Below are 23,427 nucleotides of genomic sequence, written 5' to 3' on the forward strand. Positions count from 1 at the left end.
TAGTTTGCACTGCAACGTTTTCTGAGGCTACAAATTAGCGTAAATGTTTTAATCCAAATAAGAGTTAGTGATTGTGAAGTGCCATGTCTGGGATAAACACATAGAGTAAATACAGATTCAAATTATAAATGTTTACTCCTTGTGCTTTCTCTAGTTTTGGTCCATGTTGAACTTTCATTTGTAGAAAAATTATGTGATTGAACTCTAGCTCATTCAAATTTAACTGATGGTGAAAATGTCTCTTTCTGTAATGCTCATAACATTTATTTTGAGAGAAGAACTTGTGAGCTATTATAGCAAAGTACGTGGGAAGAATTTAACATTAGGTGAATGAAAGAGTTCATTGCAAATGGGTCGGGCGCGGTGGCTTACGCCTGTAATCCCAGCACTTTGGGAGGCCAAGGTGGGCAGATCATGAGGTCAGGAGATCGAGATCATCCTGGCTAATGCAGTGAAACCCAGTCTCTACTAAAAATACAAAAAAATTAGCTGGGTGTGGTGGCGGGCGCCTGTAGTCCCAGCTACTCCAGAGGCTGAGGCAGGAGAATGGCGTGAACCCGGGAGGTGGAGCTTGCAGTGAGTGGAGATCACGCAACTGCACTCAAGCCTGGGAGACAGAAAAAAAAGAGACTCCGTTAAAAAAAAAAAAAAAAAAGAGTTCATTGCAAGTATGTGTAGGATAATTAGTCCTGCAGGGGTTTGTCCCCAAAAGGAATACAATAATATTTTTAAAGGAAGTAGTTCTGCTTCTCTAAAAAAATTTTTTGGTGTCAGGATTTTTTTAAAAATTTTTAATTTTAAATAATTTCTTTATTTGAGACTGAGTGAGGTGGCTCACGCCTGTAATCCTAGCACTTTGGGAGGCTGAAGTGGGTGGATCACTTGAGGTTAGGAGTTCGAGAGCAGCCTGGCCAACATAGTGAAACCCCATCTCTACTAAAAATATAAAAATTATCTGGGAGTGGTGGCAGGTGCCTGTAATCCCAGCTACTCGGAAGGCTGAGGTTGTAGTGAGCCACGATCGTGCCACTGTACTCCAGCGTGGGTGACGGAGCGAGACCCTGTCTCAAAATAAATAAATAAATAAATAAAATAATTTGGTTTTCTCTAAATCAACTAAAGTTCATTTTTCTGAATTAAATTTAATTCAACAACATTTATATATGATACAGATGTGATATCTGATAGGGATTGTAACATTGGGGTCCCTCTACAGTAACATTATTTATATAAACATTTTTAATACCATAGATGAAAAGGATGGTTTGACTCTCAGCCTTCGAGAATCACAGAAACTCTTTCAGAATGGAAAAGAAAGAGAGATACAGCTTGAAGCTCAAATAAAAGCACTGGAGACTCAAATACAAGCATTAAAAGTCAATGAAGAACAGGTATGTATTTTAACTTATGTATGGTAAAAAAGTTAAAAGTTTAGTTATTTAACAAAACTTTTTGTAGGGTAGGACTAAATTTAGAAGAACTTTGAAGTTATTGACAAAGCATTAGAACTTAAATTTCCTGACTGAAATAGTTTCCTTCAGAATTGGTATCCCGAGAAGCTTTTTTAAAATTTTTATTTTTATTTTTCCTGCTGCTTCTCCATTTGGAGAACTGTTCTTTAGACTTGAGTTTAAAGTGGTGACACATTCACATTGTTTGATTAATGAGATAGCCATTTGATTTTTGGAAATAGTCATAAGTCATTGGTAGCTAAGCCTGGTGGTGGTTGATTCATTTTTTGGCAGAGGGCAGGGTTAATAATGAAAGTGACGGCCGGGCGCCGTGGCTCACACCTGTAATCCCAGCACTTTGGGAAGCCGAGGTGGGTGGATCACCTGAGGTCAGGAGTTCGAGACCAGCCTGGCCAACATGGTGAAACCCCGTCTCTACTAAAAATACAAAAATTAGCCGGGATTGATGGCAGGCGCCTGTAATCCCAGCTACTCGGGAGGCTGACACAGGAGAATCGCTTGAACCTGGGAGGCAGAGGTTGCAGTGAGCTGAGATCGCACCACTGTACTCCAGCCTGGGGGACGAGAGTGAGACTTCATCTCAAAAAAAAAAAAAAAAAGAAAATGACTAGGAAATAACGAGCTTGGTTTTGCCTGAGACTTGTAGCTAAGTCTGAGGATGGTTTAATGAAAGAGTTTAAACAGTGTTGTCTCATGTCTGGCTCCTCCTCATCCTTCAGGTCTTAGCTAAAAACAGTCACCTTTTCAGAGGACTTCTTATTCACTTTATATGTAAGGTAGCCCATAGCTGCATCCTCCAACTCACCTTCATTACACCATATTCTATTACTCTATAACTATCTGAAATGGTCTCATTTGTTTACTTGTTATTTATTGTATCTTCCCACTAGAAAGTAGTAAGAGCTTAGACCTTTTCTGTGTGGTCATTATGTGCTTAGTGCTTAGAACCCTGCCTGGCACGAATTATCTATGTCATTCAGTGGATGGATCTCTTAGCAATGAAAGCAGTATGGAATAAGTAGGCAATCTCTGGAATAGAATGAAAAATAATTCTCTTTTGAAATTTTAATTTTTGTATGTAATACAGATTATTTTTAACTTTTTGAAAACCAGTAGTTACTAGATTCAAAAGTTAAGTTGTTTTTATGTAGTGAAAGGTTATAACTTTGTAATCTTTTTATGTAAGCAGCAGAATCACCAAGTGTATTAGTTTCCTATTGCTGCTGTAACATGACCACAAATTCAGTGGTTTAAAACAACACAAATTTATCTCACAGTTCTGGAGGTCAGAAGTCTGACATGGATGTCACTAGGCTAAAATCAGGGTGTCGGCAAGGTTGCATTGCTTTCCGGAGGCTTTAGGGGAGAATCCATTTTCTTGCTATTTCCAACTTTTAGAGGCCACCTGTGTTCCTTAGCTTGTGGCCCATTTCCATCTTCGAAGCCAGCAATGAATGGCTGGTTAATAAGTCTTTCTGGTTCTGACTTTTCTGCCTTAGTTTTCCTCATTTATGGACCCTGTGGTTACACTGGGCCCACCTGGATAATCTAGGCTACTCACCTTATTTTAAGGCAGTCTAATTAGCAATATTAATTCCATGTACAATCTTAATTTTCCCTTGTCATGTAATATAACTTATTCACAGGTTTTGGGGATTAGGACATGGGCATTTCGGGGGGCTATGATTTTGCCTACAATACCAACTGTGCAGTTAGAGCTTTGAAAACTTTGTTTTTAAAAAGTGACCATTGACAAGTTTCATCAGTCTTTCAAGGAACAGTTGTCATTTGTCTATGACCTAACAATTGGGTTACCCCACACTTTGGTCATAGAGCAATGCAAACAGCACTGGGGCCATCACAGCAGCGCAGATTCCGTGCCTGATAGCCACATCCACCATGCTGCGCAAAATTCTCTTTCACTCCCCTCAGGTGACTACCAAATGTATTTTCTCAGGGAACATTGTTTCCAACAACTGTGGGCCTGGAGGTTCCCAGCTAGGGACGTTTTAATGAGCTTGAGCCATGATGAGTGGAAACCCCTTCTCTGCTCTCATTAAAACATGCTTGAGTTTTAGTGTATAGTAAAAGTAAGTTTATTGACAGCACAGAGCTAAAATACTCTGTGTATATTTTAAACATGGATATCCTGGGTGTATTACTAGATGATCAAGAAGTCCAGAACAACTGAAATGGCTCTGGAAAGCTTGAAGCAGCAGCTGGTGGACCTTCATCATTCTGAATCACTTCAACGAGCTAGAGAACAGCATGAGAGCATTGTTATGGGCCTCACAAAGAAGTACGAAGAGCAAGTATTGTCCTTACAAAAGAATTTGGATGCCACAGCCACCGCACTTAAAGAACAGGTTGGGATGATTTCAAATGAGCAACTGTTATCAACAAGTAAAGCTGGTTAAGTTTTGTAACTGATATTTTATGGTTCATCATATAGAAATCTTGAATGTTTGTAGTAAATGTTAGATTGTGTGGGACGTGAGTGAAACTTAAAAGCCAGTGATATTGGCTGGGCACAGTGGCTCATGCCTGTAACCCCAGCACTTTGGGAGGCCAAGGCGGACGGATCACCTGAGGTCAGGAGTTCAAGACCACCCTGGCCAACATGGTGAAACCCCGTCTCTACTAAAAATACAAAAAAAAGAATTAGCCAGGTGCAATGGTGCACGCTTATAATCCCAGCTACTTGGGAGGCCGAGGCAGGAGAATCGTTTGAACGGGAGGTGGAGGTTGCAGTGAGCTGAGATTGCACCACTGCACTCCACCCTGGGCAACAGAGTGAGACTCCATCTGACCAAAAAAAAAAAAAAAAAAAAACAAAAAAACCAGTGATATTTTAATCTGAGGATACATCCTAAAGATATACTTTTGGAAACCCTACTTCTTCTTATATGATTATTAGTACTTTCTCAACTTTCACATTACTTGTCCTTTATTTGTAGAGTATTTGTGCATATTGTTTATATGGTCCTAGAATAAATCCAGACCAAAACAAATGAGTCTGCCAGTGGCTGGCTGGAAACTGAGAGGTTACCTTGGAAGCTTAATCGGTAGAAAGCCTTACTTGAGTCTGCCAGCATTTGGTAATTCACCTGTCAATACAGTCTGTTGAGAAATGATTCTTGGGAGGAAAGTAAATTTTGAAGACAGTATAATTTATGAAATAAAGAAGACAGCCTGATGAGATTAATCAGATTTCAATCTTAAAGAGATGTGTATCTTGAGCATATTGCATAGTGAATTTTTATTATTTTCACTCAAGGGGGAATAAAATATTGAAAGCTAATGTGAGTCAGGTGGTGAGTTTGCTTGTGCTCCATAACTCTAGGTAATCACTTGAGTGAATAACATTTCAGAATGCATTTTTCTTAACATAATTTCAAAATTGATTTGAGGGTATGGAAAATTTCACCACACTTAAAATTCATGCTGATTTGGGTTATTTCTGACCTGTATAGCTGCGTCTAATTTTTCCATGCTTTTAGGTAGAATTATATAGGAGTGCATTACTGGCAACAATTGTTTATCATTTTATTTTATTTTTACATGTATTTACATGAGTTTTTATTGTATCTATTTCATTATGTATTTATTTTATATAGAAAAAACATTGTGAATTTGATCAATGTGGAGGATATATAGGAGTAGGGAAAGATGAAGGCCAGTTACGGTGGCTCATGGCTATAATCCCAGCACTTTGGGAGGCTGAGGCAGGTGGATCACTTGAGCCTATGAGTTCGAGACTAACCTGGGCAAAATAATGAAACCTTGTCTCTACAAAAAAAAAATAAACAATTAGCTGGGCATGGTGGCATGTGCCTGTAGTCCCAGCTACTTGGGAGGCTGAGGTGGGAGGATTGCTTGAGCTCAGGAGGTCGAGGCTGCAGTGAGCTGTGATTGCACCACCGCACACCAGTCTGGGTAACAGAGTGAGACTCTGTTTCCAGGAAAAAAAAAAAAAAAGAAGGCTATCCCAAATTATTGAAAAGTCTACTTTATAGAATATTTAAACAAATAGAATTTGAGATGTCGCTTCATAAATTTTTATTTATTTTATTTTAAAGTTAATTTTGGCCAAACACAGGGTAACATTGAAGTTAGTTGGACTTGGACACTAGCCCTTCTTGGATGACTAGAGAAGAATGGATCCTGGTGGCTTTTCCTTATTGGGTTCAGGGTCTCCATTCTCTGTTGACTTCAACACAGTCTCATTAGGGATGGGTTGGAAAGAATTTATAATGTTTTCTACTCCTGTGCCCACTGCATTCTCCCCCCTCCCCCCCAACTAGAAGAACTCTACACTAAAGTCAGAACAAATTCTTGATTCTGTGCTGGGTGGCCTTCAGACTCCTCAACCCATAAATTGAAGGCGTTAAGGTATTTTCCCACTGTTGTGTTCTTTTACTTTGTTTTATTTGTTTATTTTTAACAGAGCATGGCACTGGTGTTAGGCTCTGCATATAATTGCATAGCTGCTTTGCAAAGTGGTGATTCCAAAGTGCCTAACAGAAGCCCAGACCTCAGCATCATGCTACATACCCATGTGACACACCTGTACACATATCCCCTGAATCTAAAATTTAAAAAAAAGTCTATAACTAGTATATTTTGAGAAATTTATGGATCATAAAATTATTAGAGTTTTTCTTAAGACACCAGCTTTTCTGGGTAGAAAAGATTGTATGCACTCACAACATATTATAATAATTCTTTTTTTGTTTTTTTTTTGGCTGATTTTCCCTTGAATTTTTTTAGCGAGACAGAAAAGGTGAAAGAAATGGCTTCTTGGAGCTCACAGTGTTCCTCCAATGTCATAATTCTCTCCTAGTAAACTATCTCCTGGGCTCTCTCCATCAAACTGACTTTTACCTCCTGCCATTCATAGAAGTGTCATGTTAAGATCTCTGATTATCTCCTTGTTGGTATATTACTTTTTTCCTTCCGTCTCCTTGAAATCTTCAGCTTTTGGCGAAGTCATGGACTTCGGTTTCTATGTCATAACCTTCTACCTTTTCTTTAATGTTATATTTAAAGGCTCCACTTTGAACACTTTCTGTTGGCTTAGAGACTCCCACAGACATCTCTGTGTGTGATCCAGTCCTCATTTTCCTGTGCGCTAGAACCCTGTCCAGTTCTTTTCCCTCCCACAGATTCAGCTGTCATCTCTATCATCTCTCTTTTTTTTTTTTTTTTTGAGATGGAGGCTCCCTCTGTTGCCCAGGCTGGAGTTCAGCCGTCATCTCTTTATCATTACACTTGTCTCAGTCTTGAAAAATGTCTGCCCGTATCAATCTTGAACTACTCAAGCTAATCATGGCCAGCGTTGAACTACTCATCCTTTTTTGATTTTTGGTATTAAAACTTTAAAGTTTTATGAGTATGATCTGTTTTCCTGAACTTGTCAACAGGATACACCACAGTTTAATTAGTTGTAACATATAGTCAAATTATTGGCAGAATCTGCCTTTTCTTTACAATTTTTTTTATACCTACCTTTTCTTTAAGTTTGTTTGGTAGTTCCCAGTTCTTCGTTAATACTATTGTGACCTCCCCAGAATATAAATATTAGCAGTCTCCCCACCCCTTCTCGCTGTCATTACTGTCATGCTGTCATTAATATGAGCTCATTCATTGTGTTTGCCACGTTACTTTGGTGCTTTAGAACCAGGTTTCTCAAGCTGGCCTGGAATTAGCAGCAGTGTGCCAGGAGGTTTGCAGTGCTGAATAAACATGGACTAGTTTCCAGAAGCTTCATTTTGCTCAAAAATTTAGTAGAAAAAATTTAAAGCAAACACAGCTTCATTATGAAATAGACTACAAAATTCACATGAATTTTTAAGCTAAAATGGGAGACTTCGGAGTCTCTTTGCTTCAAGGTACTTCTCTGTTACTGCTCGTATGGGATGTACCTTGTGTTAGAATCCTTAAGGTATTATTGGGCTTTAGGTTATACTGTGGATCAGGCAGCAAAAGCCTAAGGCCTTTTCTCTACTTCAAAGCCCTTTCTCAGTATTCTTCTTATTTTTTATTTTCTTTAGGTTTTCTCGGGTAATTTCAATTAATTAACTTAATTCACTCCTCTGCCTCTCCCATGCTCTGCCTTTTGCCTGGAATTCAGGCTTTGTAGCCTTTTTTGAAAGAAAGGTGATAATTTCGACAGTGTATTTATTCTACCTGGACTCGGGGCTCCCGTGGTTCATTACACCCAAACACATATTCTTTTGGAAGAAACTTGAGTATATTGCATACACACTCTGTATTTTATGTAATCTCATATAGTTACACACATACATATACACATTTACCCTATTTTTCTTTGTCATTTATTTTTCAAGTGTTTGTTACAGCACTTGATATGTCTAACGCACTGCAGAAGCACCTTCAAGGGGGCTGTTAAGAGAAGTAAGATGTCTAAAAGGTGGAGAAAGATAAGAGAGAAATAGATCAAGTTTAACAGAATTTCAGAAGAGGGAAAGATTATTTTTGGCTGCTCTTAATGGAATGAACTTTTGGCTGCTTAGAATACAGTGAGTTTTCATGTGTTTGTCTGTATCCTTACTGTTTTGGGATACAAATTGCATGATTCAAAGTAGTCTGCCTAAATATATATACATACACTTAATACTGACAGTATAAAATATGTATAGGAATGTAATACATTTTCTTTGGCTTGAATAAAATCTAATTTTTGAATAACATTGTCTTGTGAATATAGAGTCGAAGGAAACTTTAGCATAATTACAAAAGAAGCATAATTATTATTAGCATAATTACAAAAGAAGAAACAGACTGAAGAGCTGAAGCTTCACCCAAGCTCTTCACTCCCAGTTCTATGCCCTCTACCTTATAAAAGAGGTGATGCTCCCATGTGATGATCTTGTGTTTGACATCAAATCTAATTATGTATCATAATTTTTAGTTTACTCTTTATTAAAACTCTTTACAAAAATGACTTGCTGAACTTTTTTTCTATTTAGGAAGACATTTGCTCTCGTTTGAAAGATCATGTGAAACAACTGGAAAGGAATCAAGAAGCAATCAAGTTAGAAAAGACTGAGATCATTAATAGGTTGACGAGAAGTCTAGAGGAGAGTCAAAAGCAGTGTGCCCACTTGTTGCAGTCCGGTAGGTGTCTGGTAGGGCCACTGTCTCCCCAGAAGGCTGGTTCAATATGCAGAAAGAATATAGTAGGATCCATGAATTGTAAAAATCCAGAAGGGACAGAAATCACAATCAGCAATAAATTTCTTAAAAAAAAGAAAAGAAAAGAAAAAAAATATATATAAAGGTTTAGTTTGTTTTTATTAAATAATTTGGAACCTGGAGACCAATATAAAGTACCAAATAAAAATAACCATCATTCTACTGAGATAATTATTGTTAGTGTTTGAATGTATTTCCTTCAAATGAAATGAATGTACACACATAGACAATGCCCTGCTTCTTTATGTAATGCATTTCTGAAAGCATACTAAAGCTGAACATGCAAAAATTGAACAATAAAATACGTTATAAGGTAATTTCTATTCCTGAAAACTAAAAATGATTGTAAAATCCCATTATATTTTGCTTTTTTTAGGCCCAATATTTGATCATATAGTTCTATCCTTTGTATAACTTCTGTCATATTTCTCCCCTCATGATGGAATAGGGACTTACCTAGTCAGTTGAGGCCAGAGAGTTACATTTTTGTCATGCTTCAGATTTCTAATATGGTCTTTATGGTATTAAGTTTGAGACATATGCTTCCTATCATTTTAGTTTCAGCAGTTGTTTTATTTCTTATTAATTTTTATAAAATGATATTAGAGCAAAGAACAATAAAATCACATGTTTGTACAAACACCGCTATATAGACAAAAATTCCCTGTTTGCTGGTAAGTAGCTCACATTGTGAAAGCAGGTCAACAGTTATTCATTAACTGATACATGAAAGTCACACTTTGGCATATGAAAGGTAATTTAGACTGTTGGTACAATATGTGAAAGGGTGGGTTATTCAAAAGCTGAAAGTACTAAAGTCAATGACTGCCTAAATATATGTGTATATATGTCTTGATAGGGGGCAAAATTTGGATTATGCTTTATTAAGGGCCCCTCCCTGTTTAGTTTCATAGCCTTTGTTTTCATTTGGCATTACTTGGTGAGCCTTTTTCCTGGCTGTTAAATGCTTTGAAAATATTATTTTCTTTATGCCATCATTGCTTCACTTAATCATTTCCCAGATGGTCATTTTCTTTTGAAACCTAATAATGTCCCTTTTAAACTGGGAACAGTCCCCCCACCACCTTGCCCAGTACATTTAAAATATTAGGTTTCTAAAGTTTCAGAATTATAAACCTAATATACTTCATTTACATGTGGAGGTGGGGATGCTGGATAGAAAAGCATTTCAAAGAAGTTAAAGGCAGCACAATGTAGTTTTCTTATTGCAGGGTAGAAATGGGTTCCAAAGAATTTTTTCTTTGGCTTTCCATGAGTTGGAGTGTTATCCTCCTATTAAAGGACTTCTAGAATGTTAAGGTCTGTAGATAAGGCTGATATGATTCATAAAAAGGTCATAGTAGCCCATGCCTTTAACTGCCCAAGGTCATATAGGATGCCATACTAAATCTGGGAAATGTCTGGCCCAGACCTGTGCCTTCTGGGTCCAATGGGCTCTATGTATTCTAAAGAGACAGTAGTAATAAAGCAGAACTTTACTTTCTGTAGCCTCAGTGGATTCAAGTCTTCTGTAGATCGTAAGTACTTTGTCCCCTTACATTTTTTCAGTGTATCCTACGGTTCTTTCCTTTGCAGGGTCAGTACAAGAGGTGGCTCAGCTACAATTCCAGCTGCAGCAAGCACAGAAGGCACATACTATGAGTGAAAACATGAACAAGGCTTTGCAAGTGAGTGTTGCCACTTGGAAGAGACTCTATGGGTATCTGAATTAGGCAGTAGTTACATCACCTTTTTGAATCTTGGGTTTCTTTGTATAATAGAGGTGGTTGGACCACCTTCAAACCAGCCCGTGGGAGTTGTTCACCATCTCCTTCACACAGTTGGCAAGTCAAACCTAAGTCTGACTAATTGCAGAGCCAAGGCCCTGCACTTCCTGCCAGTCTCCCTGCTACCTCCTTCAAGTGGCATGTCCTTTCATCTTTGGGTGTATCCCAGAGATCAGTTCATCTGTGGAGGTGAGGAATATTGAATTTTGCTGCAGTTCTGTCATGTTCTCCTCCAGTGCTACTTAATTTTCCACTGGAGGGGGAGGAAAATATGGGAGAAGAGTTCCATTATTACCTCCACCGAAAGAGGTATTTTGCCTTTTCACCACTGGCAGGCTATAGTACAACACGTTCTTGGCAAACCAGCGTACTTTGTCCTGTACTATAGTAAGCCAGAAAGTGCCACCATCAGCATTTCAGTCCAAGGAACACACCACTTTCCACAGAGGACAAAATCTAAGAGACAGAGGTGTGAGAGGAAATCCTTATGTTTGTTTTCTCATTCATTTAGGTTTTACTTGAAAACCTGACATATGCTGGCCTTTATAAAGTATAATGTATACTAATAATATATTTGAAGAAGCTTTTTTGCCTTCTGTTGATCATTAAAACAAATTTTGAAACATAGAATGCTGATTTCTTCATATAGGAAAATAATGAAAATTATTTTTAATAATTTTGTGTTGTAGGAAGAATTAACAGAACTAAAAGATGAAATTTCTCTCTATGAATCTGCTGCAAAACTAGGAATACATCCAAGTGACTCAGAAGGAGAATTAAATATAGAACTCACTGAATCATATGTGGATTTGGGTATTAAAAAGGTCAACTGGAAAAAATCCAAAGTTAACAGGTATGGAAAGAATATTTTAGTTTACTGTACAAGAACCAACATTAATAATACTGATGATGCATGCTATCTGTTTTAAGGTGAAAGCGTATTATTTTCATATGTTAACACTGTATATTGAATGCAGATACCTTGCATTTATCAGAGATATATGAAAAATATACATTAATTTTTCCTAGGAACCTTACTATAACCTTACTTTTAAAGTGGAGATTGTTTCTTTTATACTACTGCTTAATACAGATATTTTAGCAATCTCATAGAAGGAAGTATTTTATCACTCCTGCCAGAGACTGACTGGGGAGGGAGTAGTGGTGGTGGTAGAAGGAGAATTAAACAGTGAAAGGACTCTAGAAGCACTTGCTGCATGGAAGGTGCTTTCAAGGCTCTCGGAATAGAGTACAAAAGATGAGATAGGAACTGTCCTTCCCACAGGGAGCTTACGTGTTTTTTGGTCAGGGAGAAAGAAACATTCTTGGAAACAACTAAGTGCTATGCATTCAATGTTATGTTTGATGTATAAAGGTGGGGTTTACACATTTCCTGTACTGGTTTTGGGTAGGGAAGAGAGATACGGTGTTTGGAGGAGATTGTATTTAGGTTAAGGAAAGATTTTTGGATGCGTTTAGCCCTTACCGCCACCCTTTTGTTTATGGTTTAAGATGGAGTTTGCCATCGTTATTGAATTACAGTTTCCTGAGAGTGTTTAATACATATTGTATTTCAGGTATTACACAACTAAATACAAATATATAAATGTCCTGAAAAGTTTGCAATACGACAGGTTTTAGAAGTTACATATTTTGAGACTGTGATTCCATTTTAAGAACAGTAAGACGAGATTCAGTAAGTTGAAATATAAAGTGATCAGGTGATACTGTGAAAGAAGATATTATTTGAGTTTATTGCATTTATCTAGAGGTCTGTCTTCAGGGACTGTCATCCCTACAAATCACAGCGCTACTATCCAGAAGGAAGCAAAGAAGAAAATATCATAATTGGGCCGGGCGCGGTGGCTCACGCCTATAATCCCAGCACTTTGGGAGGCCAAGGCGGGCAGATCACGAGGTCAGGAGATCGAGACCATCCTGGTTAGCACGGTGAAACACCGTCTCTACTAAAAATACAAAAAATTAGCCGGGCGTGGCGACGGGCGCCTGTAGTCCCAGCTACTCGAGAGACTGAGACAGGAGAATGGCGTGAATCCGGAAGGTGAAGCTTGCAGTGAGCCGAGATCGCGTCACTGCACTCCAGCCTGGGAGACAGAGTGAGACTCAGTCTCAAACAAAAAGAAAGAAAGAAAGAAAGAAAGAAAGAAAATATCAGAACTGGATTATATGATGTATTTAGTAGGAGCCACCTTCAAGTTCTTATCCCAGGACCATATTGACTTAGATTTATTTGTACCCCATGAATTGTCTGATTTCCTAACTTACTGCAGAGGGCTAGGGCAAGGGTTGGGAAAGACAGTCCTTCAGCCAGCAGCTCAACCTTAGCAGGGAGAAAACTATGGAAACCCAACAGGCTGGAGTTGCTGAGTATCACAGCAAATAGCTCTACACATTTACCTATGTTTGATCCACATCAGAATGTCCACAGTTATGATCCCAAGTTGTCAAAGAAAGACTTCAACTTTGGTCAGTAAATTAAAGCAATAAACGAAGTGCATTATATCTTTTTTAGACAGATTTATATAAAATGTTAATATAGTCACCTGGAAAATTCACTACTGTGAATGCCTCATTTCCTGCTAATGCCAGATTAATTCTAAGGGGCTTGTGGAAAGAGCATGGGCTTTAGATCCAGATTGTTTTGAATAATAGTTTTGCCATTTTATTACTAGCTTTGTGAGCTTGGACAAATTTCTTAGCTTTTCTGAGCCTGTTTTCTTATTAAGCTTAATATCCCTAGGAGGTTAAACTGAGGATTAAAATAATGAATATAAAAGGCCTCATGTAACATATTCTAACATATATTAGGCAGTTGATAAATGATGGCTGTTACTATTGTTACTCAGTAGATGGTTGATTAAAACAGCACTAATCAGATTTTATATTAAGTCACATGAATTTTATATTAATTCAACACATACTTTGTAAAATGTTCTTAATCCTCAACCTCGTGAAAAATATCAAATCCAATATTATTATGTGAGAGTTGGAAAAACCAGAGTGAACTCCTTTGCTCAGTAAGGCTGACAATTAGTAGCAGAACCAGTACTTGAACCCAAACTCCTGAGAAAGGTTCAGTTATCTGTCTGTTCATATTTACACGTCAGTTAAACCTTTTTGCCTTAAACTCCTTTCTTCATGTCTTTTATTTTTGAGGATTAAAGACGTAGTTCATGCCAAAAAAGATTTTTCTCCAATTTGTGATTACTTTTAGTTTCTGCTATAATTTGGGAATTGAATAAATAATACATTATGTATATTTATCTTTTCAAATAGTTACTCCTTCATAATGTCTATTAAAATATATTCTGCTACCTTTACACTTTCTATTTACTTAGTGCTCATAGCCAAAATCCTGTACTCATCTTTTTTTGTTTTTCTTTTTTTTTTGAGACAGAGTTTCGCTCTTGTTGCCCAGGCTGGAGTGCAATAGCGTGATCTTGGCTCACCACAACCTCCACCTCTCAGGTTTAAGCAATTCTCTTGCCTCAGCCTCCTGAGTAGCTGGGAATACAGGCGTGCGCCACCATGCCCAGCTAATTTTGTATTTTTAGTAGAGACGAGGTTTCTCCATGTTGATCAGGCTGGTCTTGAACTCCTGACCTCAGGTGATCCTCCCACCTCGGCCTCCCAAAGTGCTGGGATTACAGGCTTCAGCCACTGTGCCCGGCCTCCTGTACTCTTCTTAAAGCACATTCCTATAGATAATAAACCTGAGATACCACATCATTATTATAGTAAAAGGAATGGTGGACGCATTCAGTGGGAAAGTGAAGAATAAAGCACAGTGTGATTAGTCACTGAGGCTTGGCAAAAAGACATCCAGTGAAGCACAAGATAAGCGAAGAAACGTTTTGTAGTCATTCCACCCGCCAGCAGTCTAATAGGTGATATTTTAGCTTCGTGGAAAACTAAAAGCAATTATACTCAGATCAAATTGAAAGGAGATAAAGGAGAGAAGATATTTGTCCCTTTCCCCTGGTCTACTGTGATTCCTAGAATAAGAGGAAGCAATAATTTTCCTGTGTTGGGAATTTTAGTTGACTTGGGCTGCTTTCAAATCACTGACCCAAATATTGGTGGCTACAAGCTTTTATTACCAACTACCTCCTCCCTCAAGCTACTGCCTAGTAAATTTTAAGGGTTTAGCCTCAATGTTCTATTTTACATTCATGGAATTTGAGTAGCTAAAGCTGCATGCAGCTTGCAGACAGCTTCCTCTCTCCCTTATTATAGTTGGCTGCTAAGCTCAAATAATAAACATTTAACAAGTGGAATGCCTTTTCCCTTTGGTCTTCTCAGCAGGCTTCATAAGGGACTACAGTTTATTTGGATTTAGGAGAACTGACTTCCATAGGGCTGAGTAGTGAGCCTTTTTCAGGATTGGTCACCACCACTGATTTTTTTCCCCTTTGAGGAAAGAAGAGAAAATTATTTTAGCAAGCGCTTTCTCTCTCTCTCTGACTTGGCTCCCTCTAGGAGTACAGGATGTGCTATTTCAGTGGTCGGCATTCCGTAAGAAAAGAAATTGGGGATGCATAATTTGTTAACCGAGCAAAATAATAATTCTGCTTAAGGTTACTTCACCATGTCTTATAGCACAGGAAGTTATATTGTAAAATAGTTTATATTTCTTATAATTTATATTTTCTACTTCAATGGAAATAGAAGTGGTTTAAATGAGATCTGTATACAGACAGACTACTTACACAATATATATATATTACATATACAAAAGTTGCAGAATGCATTGCAAAAGCTCCTTTTATAACATTAAAAAGCCTACCTAATAGTTTATTCATTTTCTCTCTCTCTCAACACACACAGACACACACACACAGTATTCTAAGATTTTATTTGGAATCATCCAAAACTGAAGAACAGTAAACATTTTAACTCAGGTACTATTATTTTTGTTTCTAATAAAGGCTTTTAAAAATATTTTTGGAACAGTTTTAATTTACAGAAAAATTTATGCAGAGTTCCTATATATGATATGCTGCATCCGTTTTTCCCTACTAATACCTTACGTTAGTATGGTACATTTGTTAGAATTAATGAGCCAATATTGGTATATTATTATTAATTAACATCCAGGGTTTATTTACTAATGCCCTTAGTTTTTATTTAACATGCTTTTTCGGTTTTGGGATCCCATCCAGGCTACCCCTTTACATTTAGGGGTCGTGTTTCCTTAGATTTCTCTTGACTTTACTTGTTTTTGATGACCTTGACAGTCTTGAGGGATACTAGTCAAGTATTTTGTAGGAAGGCTCTCTATTGGAATATGACATTTTTCTTATGATTATGTTTTTCTCATGGGTTTTGTGGAGGAAGACCACTGAGACTTTCATCACATCATCTTAAGGGCAGATACTGTCAACTGTTTATTTATTTTCAAAAGTAATTTAATTCTCCATTATGAAAAAATTAGAAAATACAGACTAAAAAAGAAGAAAATTTGATTTTCTAATCAAAATTTCTAATCACCAATAATCTCACCTACTTCCCATGAAGAAACTGCTATAATATTTCAGTATAAAACTTGCACATCATCTGTTTTGTTTGTTTCTAAAAGATAAAATAGTCCCGGCTACTCGGGAGGCTGAGGCAGGAGAATGGTATAAACCCGAAAGGCGGAGCTTGCAGTGAGCTGAGATCCAGCCACTGCACTCCAGCTTGGGCCACAGAGCGAGACTCCATCTCAAAAAAAAAAAAAAAAAAAAAAAAAGATAATATTGATAATATTTCTTTATAATGTCATTTTACTAGTATATTCTGAAATCTTTGAATGTTAGTGAATATTTTTATATATTACTTTTAGTGAATATATAGATGAATGAATCAGTTTAGTTACTAAAACACTGTTTAAAAGTTTTATTATAAATAATGCAGTATCATTGTTATAAGCATCCTCGTAGTCAAGTCTTTATTCACATCTTTATTTCCTAAAGAAGTAGAATAATTTTCTTGCTAAATGGTGTACACTTATTTGAGTTTTTTGATGCATATTACTAAACAACCCTAAAGTTTACATTATTACCCATGTCCTGAGGCTGTCCCTATTTTTTGGTAACCTAGCCAGTATTGAGAGTTATCACTTTTCCTGTTTATAATTTTTATATAGTTAGATTTGTCACTGTTTTCATTTATGGTTTCTTGATATTTAAAAATAAGGTATTTCTCTAGTACTTTCTATAGTTTTATTCTGCTTTTTAAATCTTTCAAATTGTGAAATATACACATAAAGAACATGGAACATAAATATACAGCTTAATCAATTATTTGGAAGTGAATATTCGTGGGACCACCACCCGGGTCAAGAAGTCAAATTGCCACGAGCTGCCCATATTCTTTCCTATTGTAACCTTGAGGCTAACTACTGTCTCATCTATTAGGGCAATCATTTTCTGTTTTTTTTCCCTTAGCTTTTTCATGCCCAGTTATTCACACCTAAGCACTACAGATTTTTAGATTTGCCTTCATATAAAGGAAACTCATACATTAGGTGTTCGGGTTTTCTTTCTTTCTTTTTTTTTTTACTGTTTTATTGAGATATTATTTCACACACCATAAGAGCCACTCACTTAAAGAATACAGCTCAGTGGTTTTCAGTATATTGACAGAACTGTGCAGTCATCACCACACCTAATTTTACAGCATTTCAACATGCCCTCAAAGAAACTCCATGCCTATTACTAGTCATTCCCATTACCTGCCTCCACAGCTCCAGACAACTAATCTACTAATCTACTTCCTGTCTCTCTGGATTTGGCTGCTCTGTGCATTGCATATAAACAGAATCGTATAATATTATCTTCTATGAATTTTCTTTACCATTTCTTCTCAAGCATGTCCGCTGCTTGACAGAGTCTGTTTCCTTTTATGAAAATATCCTTATATTTGTTTATTATACAATTCCTGACCAATTGTTCTTCTATTTCAGCACATTAAAGCTACGTTGGTCCACTCTCTCTGGACTCAATGGTTTCTGTGAAGAAATTCATTGTTATTTGAATTATTGTTTCTGTCAGTAATGTATAGTTTTTTCTCTTGCTGCTTTAAGAATTTTTTTCTTCATATTTAGTTTTTGGTACGTTGATTATGATATGTTTAGGTGTGTTTTTCTTTTAGTTTATCTCATTTTGGGTTCTCTGAGCTTCTTGAATATGTAAATTTATTACATCTTTTACCAAATTTGTGAAAATGTCAGCCATTAATTTCCTTAAATACCTTTTCTGTCCCTGTGTCTTTGTTCTCTCCTTTTGGGTCTCCAGTTACATGTATGTTAGATTTTTTTGGTATTATACTACAGTTTCTTGAGGCTATGTTCATTTTCTTCTATAGTTTTTCCTTTTTATTTTGGGTAATTGCTACTGGACTATTTTCATGTTCTCTCCTTTTTTTCTTGTCATGTATACTCTATTGAGCCTATCTAGTGAAAGTTTTGTGTGTTTTTTTTTAACTTTTGTTTACTTAATAACATTTCTATTTTGTTCTTGTATCACTTTTCTTTCTCTGTTAAGAATTCCTACTTTTTCATTCACTTCAGGTATCTTTTTCTTTACTTCATAAAGCAGAGATATAATAGCTACTTTAAACTTTTCAAACTCTTTTAGTGGTAGTTTCAGCATTTGGATCATTTGTTGATTGTCTTTTAAGAAGTGGCCACATTTTTCTGGTTAGTTGCATGTCAAGTAATTTTAGATTGTATACTAGACATTGTGAATTTGTATGGGTGTTTTAAATCTCAGTTCGGTTCTCCAAGCCTTTGCCACATTGCTTTGAATCCAACCTGTGTATGCATCCCTCAGGGGTTAGTCATTGTGAGACTTGAATGTGTGGTTTAAATTTCAGTTAAGTTTTAAAAATCTTTGATATGCTGGTTTGAGAGTTGTTCTGTACATGCATAGTTCAGGGCTTAGACTGAGGCTTGTACAAATTTATACACAGAATTCAGGATTCCTTTCTCTGGTTCTCTTCTCTTTGGGAGTCTTCCTACACTCTCTTATCACTGGGTTTCAGCAATCTGACATTGCTGTGATGTATGCTGGTTTTCTTTGTGTTTCTTCTGCTTGAGATTCACCAAACTTCTGGGTTTTGTGGGGTTTTCGTTTTCATCAAATTAGGAAAAATTTGGCCGTTACTTTTCAAATATGTTTTCCATCCCGCTTCTCTTCTGGGACTTCAGTTACACATGTTGGAAAATGTAATATGTTCTGTGTATTTCTGTTTTAGTCTTTTTTCTCTTTGTTTTTAATTTTATAGTATTCTTGCTATATCTATATGTTCACTGATCTTTTCTTCTGCAGTTTTAAATATGCTATTAATCCCATCCAGTATATTTTACTTTTCAGATATTACAATTTTTTCTATAAGTTTAATTTGGGTCTTTCTATATCTTCCAGTTTCCTCCACATGTTCATATCTTCCTTAACCTTCTAGAACATATGAAATATATTAATTCTATTGTCTGTGTCATTGACGGGTTAGTTTCTATTGATTGGTTTTTCTCCTGGTATAGTTCATATTTTTTTCCTACTTCTTTGTATGCCTGATAAATTTTGATTGAATGCTAGACATTTTGAATTTTGTTTTGGATGCCAGATATTACTATATTTTTAAAAATACTGTTGTACTTTTTCTGTGACACACAAGTTACTTGGAATCAGTTTGATCCTTTTGAGGCTTTCTTTATAGACTTTAATAGGTCAGGTTTAGAACAGGCTTTAATCTAGGGCTAATTTAGCCCCACTACTAAGGTATTATTTGATGACCTTTAAATTAGTAAGTCTTTGCATTATGGCTCATTGAAACACAGCATATTCCCAGCCTTATTCATTTCCTGTGTTTTTTTCCCTAGCCACACGTATACACACAGATCTCCAGAGCTCTTTCTCTGTGCAGCTTCTTTTTCCCCAGTATTTCTCCCCTTCATATTCTAGCCACTCTGGCCTCCCCAAACTCTGAATTCTTTCTCTGAAACTCAGTGAGATTACCGGGCTCTGTTTGGGTTTCATCTCCCTGTGCTATGGTCTGGACACTCTCCAGGCAGAAAGCTGGGGTAATCTTAGAGCTCACCTTGTTTGTTTTCCTTTTCTCAGGAATCACTGGCCTCTGCTGCCTGTTGTCTAGTGATTGAAAACTATTATTTTATTTGCTTTATTTGGTTTGCTAGTTTTTTAAGGAGGATGATAAAGTTAGTCTTGTTAATTCATTACGACAAGGAAGCAGATAATCTTCCAATCTTTAAATTTATTGAAACTAAAATTGGATTTAAATTAGCATTGTTTTATTTGTGTGTTTTTCTAGTTACTCAGATATTCACCCAGACTTGTGTTTTAGTGAGTTGAAAAAAATAACAGAAATTGTTGGTTAGGATGGCTAGTGTTTAGTATTCTTTTCTTCCTTAATATTTATGTTGTTTCTGTTAGAGTCATAAAGGGCGTGTATATACAGTGTGCAATTTTCCAATAACACAAATGTAAATTATGTTAAAGTTCACATTTCTAAGCTACTTACAGTGAGCAGCAGTACTAAGCTTGAGAAGGCTCTTCCTGTGAATAAACGTATTTCTGTATATAGAGATATGGCAAAGGTGATAATCCTTGTGTATGACAACATATAAAGTTGTTTTGAAATACTAGTATGTATTTGTGTAGGTGACAAAACATGTTCACCACTGTGGTCAGTGCTTTTGAGGAATAACCATATCTGATTTATTACTTGATTTAATCTTAAAAATCACAATTTCTCCATTAGCATTGTACAACAAGAAGACCCAAATGAAGAGCTTTCAAAAGATGAGTTCATTCTGAAGTTAAAGGCAGAAGTGCAGCGTTTGCTGGGTAGCAACTCAATGAAGCGTCGTCTGGTGTCTCAGTTACAAAATGACCTCAAAGACTGTCATAAGAAAATCGAAGATCTCCACCAAGTGAAGAGGGATGAAAAAAGCATTGAGGTTGAGGTCTGTAAAGCCTATCGAGTTAAAAAACCATTTTTAAAAGGCTCAATAAAGAAAACTTTTACACTTTTTTTTTTTTTTTTTTTTTGAGATAGGGCCTCACTCTGTCTCCCAGGCTGGAGGGCAGTGGTGGAAACATGGCTCCCTGTAGCTTCAACCTCCCAGACTAAAGCGATGCTCCCACCTCAGCCACCTGAGTAGCTGGGACCACAGGCACATGCCACTATGTCTGGCTAATTTTTATATTTTTTGTAGAGACAAGTCCCCACAGTGTTGCCCAGACTGGTCTCAAACTCCTGGGCTCAAGCAATCCTCCCACCTCAACCTCTCAAGGTTTTGGATTACAGGTGTGAACCACCACATCCAGCCCTTTTACGCTTTCTTAAATTAATAAATCTTTGGCTTTCAGGGGTTTATTTGACATTTTTAGAAGTAAAATTTAAAGAAGGAAATACCATTTTTAAAGGGATGCTGAGAGTCCCCGACTTAGGATGTTTGACTTACAATTTTTAGACTTTACAGTGGTGGAAAAGTTATATGCATTCAGTAGAACCATGCTTCAAGTACCTGTAAAACAATTCTGTTTTTCACTTTCAGTACAGTGTTCAGTAAATTTCATGAGATATTCAACAGTTTATTATAAAAGAAGCTTTGTGTTAGATGACTTTGCCCAACTGTAGGCTATTGTACGTGTTCTGAGGGCATTTAAGGTAGGACAGACTAAGCTATGATTTTAATAGATTAGATGCATTAAATGCATTTTTGACTTAATGATATTTTCAACTTACAATGGGCTTATTAGGTGATAAACCCATTGTAAGTTGAAAAGCACCTGTATGTTTTTTCTGGTTACTCTTAGCACCTAGTAAATGAGATACCGATTAGGTAAAATTCCTTTACCATAAATACAAGGAAGTATTCTCTGTAGCAAGGAATCTGCATTTCTTTAAGATTGGCTTTTACCAACAGTGCTCTAAAATCTAGTTAAAATAAATCCTCCATAGAAATCCTTTAGTATTTTCTATGAGATTTTCCTGGCCCATGTTCTTATAACAAAAGTCATTCTATATGAGGACATTAATTATATAGTGATGGTGGTACAGATATTATATAGTGGTAGTGGTACAGATGGGAAAGGCACAAAATCTGGTTATGTCAGTCATTGAAATCCACGTCTGTATTCTTCAGTTAGGAAAATGAAGCTGGTGCACTTTGTGACACTTTTGAGTTTACAGAGCCAATTTCAGACAAATTGAAACTAAACACATGACTAATAAGTAAGTCAAAGATATTTCTGCAATATCATGCTATCACAGAGATCTTCAGGGCTGCTCTCCTTTATAGATCCTTTTTTTACCCTTCCATATTTCACAAATCATCAGCCATCTATACTCCCAATAGAAAATAATATATAAAACACCTAATAACTAAGAGAAGGAAAAGAAGAGGGAAAAGGAATGTAGGTTGTGTACTCCTTTTCCTCCTGGGTGGAGATAATTGTTTACACCTTCTTTAGTACTGTTTTATCTCCTGTTCTTTTAAACTAGGAGTTGTGTTCATTAAAACAGTTCTGCTAAAGTATGTATAATGTTCTGTGCTAATTATTGTGGAATTTTAATTGTGGCTAATTTATGTTTTGGAAATAACAGTGTTTTTGCTATCAAAATCTTTTCCAGCCTGATTCCTTCTTCTGAGTAACTGTATTTGATGACTAAAACATAGGTTTTAATATTAACAACAAATGAGAAAGACTCCCCCCGGCCTTGCCCCCTGCATATTTAACATCTTTAAATCAAGCTGTTTTCATTGTTGCCCTACATTTCTTTAAAAGGATGGGGATGAAAGCTTGTTTCTCAATTTGTATTAAGACATTAGAGTTTATTAGTTTAAGCATTTTGGTGGGAGTGCTCTAAGATTTAGGATACTAGAAACCTGATTTTGAGTCTGAACCTTAGCTCAGGTGTCTTGGTGCTTTCTTTGTTCTGTATTAAAGTTGCTAATGGCATTTGCTATACAGATACACTTTATCATGTGTAGCAGTTGATAGTGGTCATGCATTGTGCTGATTTTTAGCCTTTCCATTTCCAACTGTAGTCTGGTTGATCAATAATAGATCGAAGGAATAACTCTCTCATCTTTGAGTATTCTTTTTGTCCAGCTGCTCTATTGCCATAGTGAATTCTTGGTAGTCTCCATCTAAACTCTGATTTTTCTCAGAGTTACTTCAGCCCTCGGCTCAAGTGATTGCCCACCTCCACCTCCCAGCTCCGAGTCCAGGGACACAATAAGTGAAATGGAGTAGATATATTTTTAAAATCTTTGTAACCCCCATCAATGAATAAAAAGAAACGTAGGTAAGGAAAACACTCACTAAGAGGAAAACATGCAAAATTATATAAACAGATAAATCTGGGAAGATGGAAAAACAAATGAACAATTAAGGTATATAAGAAGTTCCACTTTGGTGATGACACAAGAAATACAAATGAAAGCAATTGTTAGATATTCTTTTCCCATCAAAGATAATTATTTAGAGATAATCACTGCCACTGGAGGCAAAGAGAGATGGGCAGACCCATGTACTACCTGACAGTATATGTTTGTATGGCATTTCTGGAAAGCAATTTGCCAAAGTCTATCTTGAGTCTTAAAAATTGTGTTTATTGAATAAAATGTATGTCCATGAGTGAATGATGACATAAATGAATACATACAGAGATAGGATAAATGCTTGATCTTAGTAGGAGAACATATGATGAGAAATAGGATATTTGCATTGTCTCAAAGTATCCTATAAGATACTTACCATTTATTATAAAACAAAAAATAGTAAGTTTACAATGGAGATGATAGATCCCACCTTCAATTGATTATTACCAGTGGTGAGACATAGTGATATCGTGTGTCTCCTGCAAAGAGCACATACCAGTTCTTGACATGCTTGCCAAAGATGCATAACCTGATT

General features: G+C 36.5%; 1 protein-coding gene across 11 annotated transcripts in view; it reads left to right on the forward strand.

Annotated features, from left to right (window-relative positions):
* LOC105490676 (centrosomal protein 152) overlaps positions 1 to 23,427 on the forward strand; it is a 122,007-nt gene that overhangs the window by 19,743 nt on the left and 78,837 nt on the right. For 10 of the 11 annotated variants that reach the window (XR_011606063.1, XM_071066886.1, XM_071066883.1 and 7 more), the window contains 6 exons: positions 1,252 to 1,391; positions 3,638 to 3,838; positions 8,465 to 8,612; positions 10,287 to 10,378; positions 11,167 to 11,330; positions 20,261 to 20,465. Coding sequence is in view for 10 of the 11 variants with exons in the window: in XM_071066886.1 (XP_070922987.1) it covers positions 1,252 to 1,391; positions 3,638 to 3,838; positions 8,465 to 8,612; positions 10,287 to 10,378; positions 11,167 to 11,330; positions 20,261 to 20,465 (950 nt within the window). In the remaining variant the exon portion in view is untranslated. Of the gene's footprint in view, positions 1 to 1,251; positions 1,392 to 3,302; positions 3,405 to 3,637; positions 3,839 to 8,464; positions 8,613 to 10,286; positions 10,379 to 11,166; positions 11,331 to 20,260; positions 20,466 to 23,427 lie in introns of those variants that run through there. The other variant, XM_071066892.1, reaches the window with a different exon arrangement.

This window comes from Macaca nemestrina, chromosome 7 (assembly GCF_043159975.1).
Source record: "Macaca nemestrina isolate mMacNem1 chromosome 7, mMacNem.hap1, whole genome shotgun sequence".
Taxonomy (NCBI): Eukaryota; Metazoa; Chordata; class Mammalia; order Primates; family Cercopithecidae; genus Macaca; species Macaca nemestrina.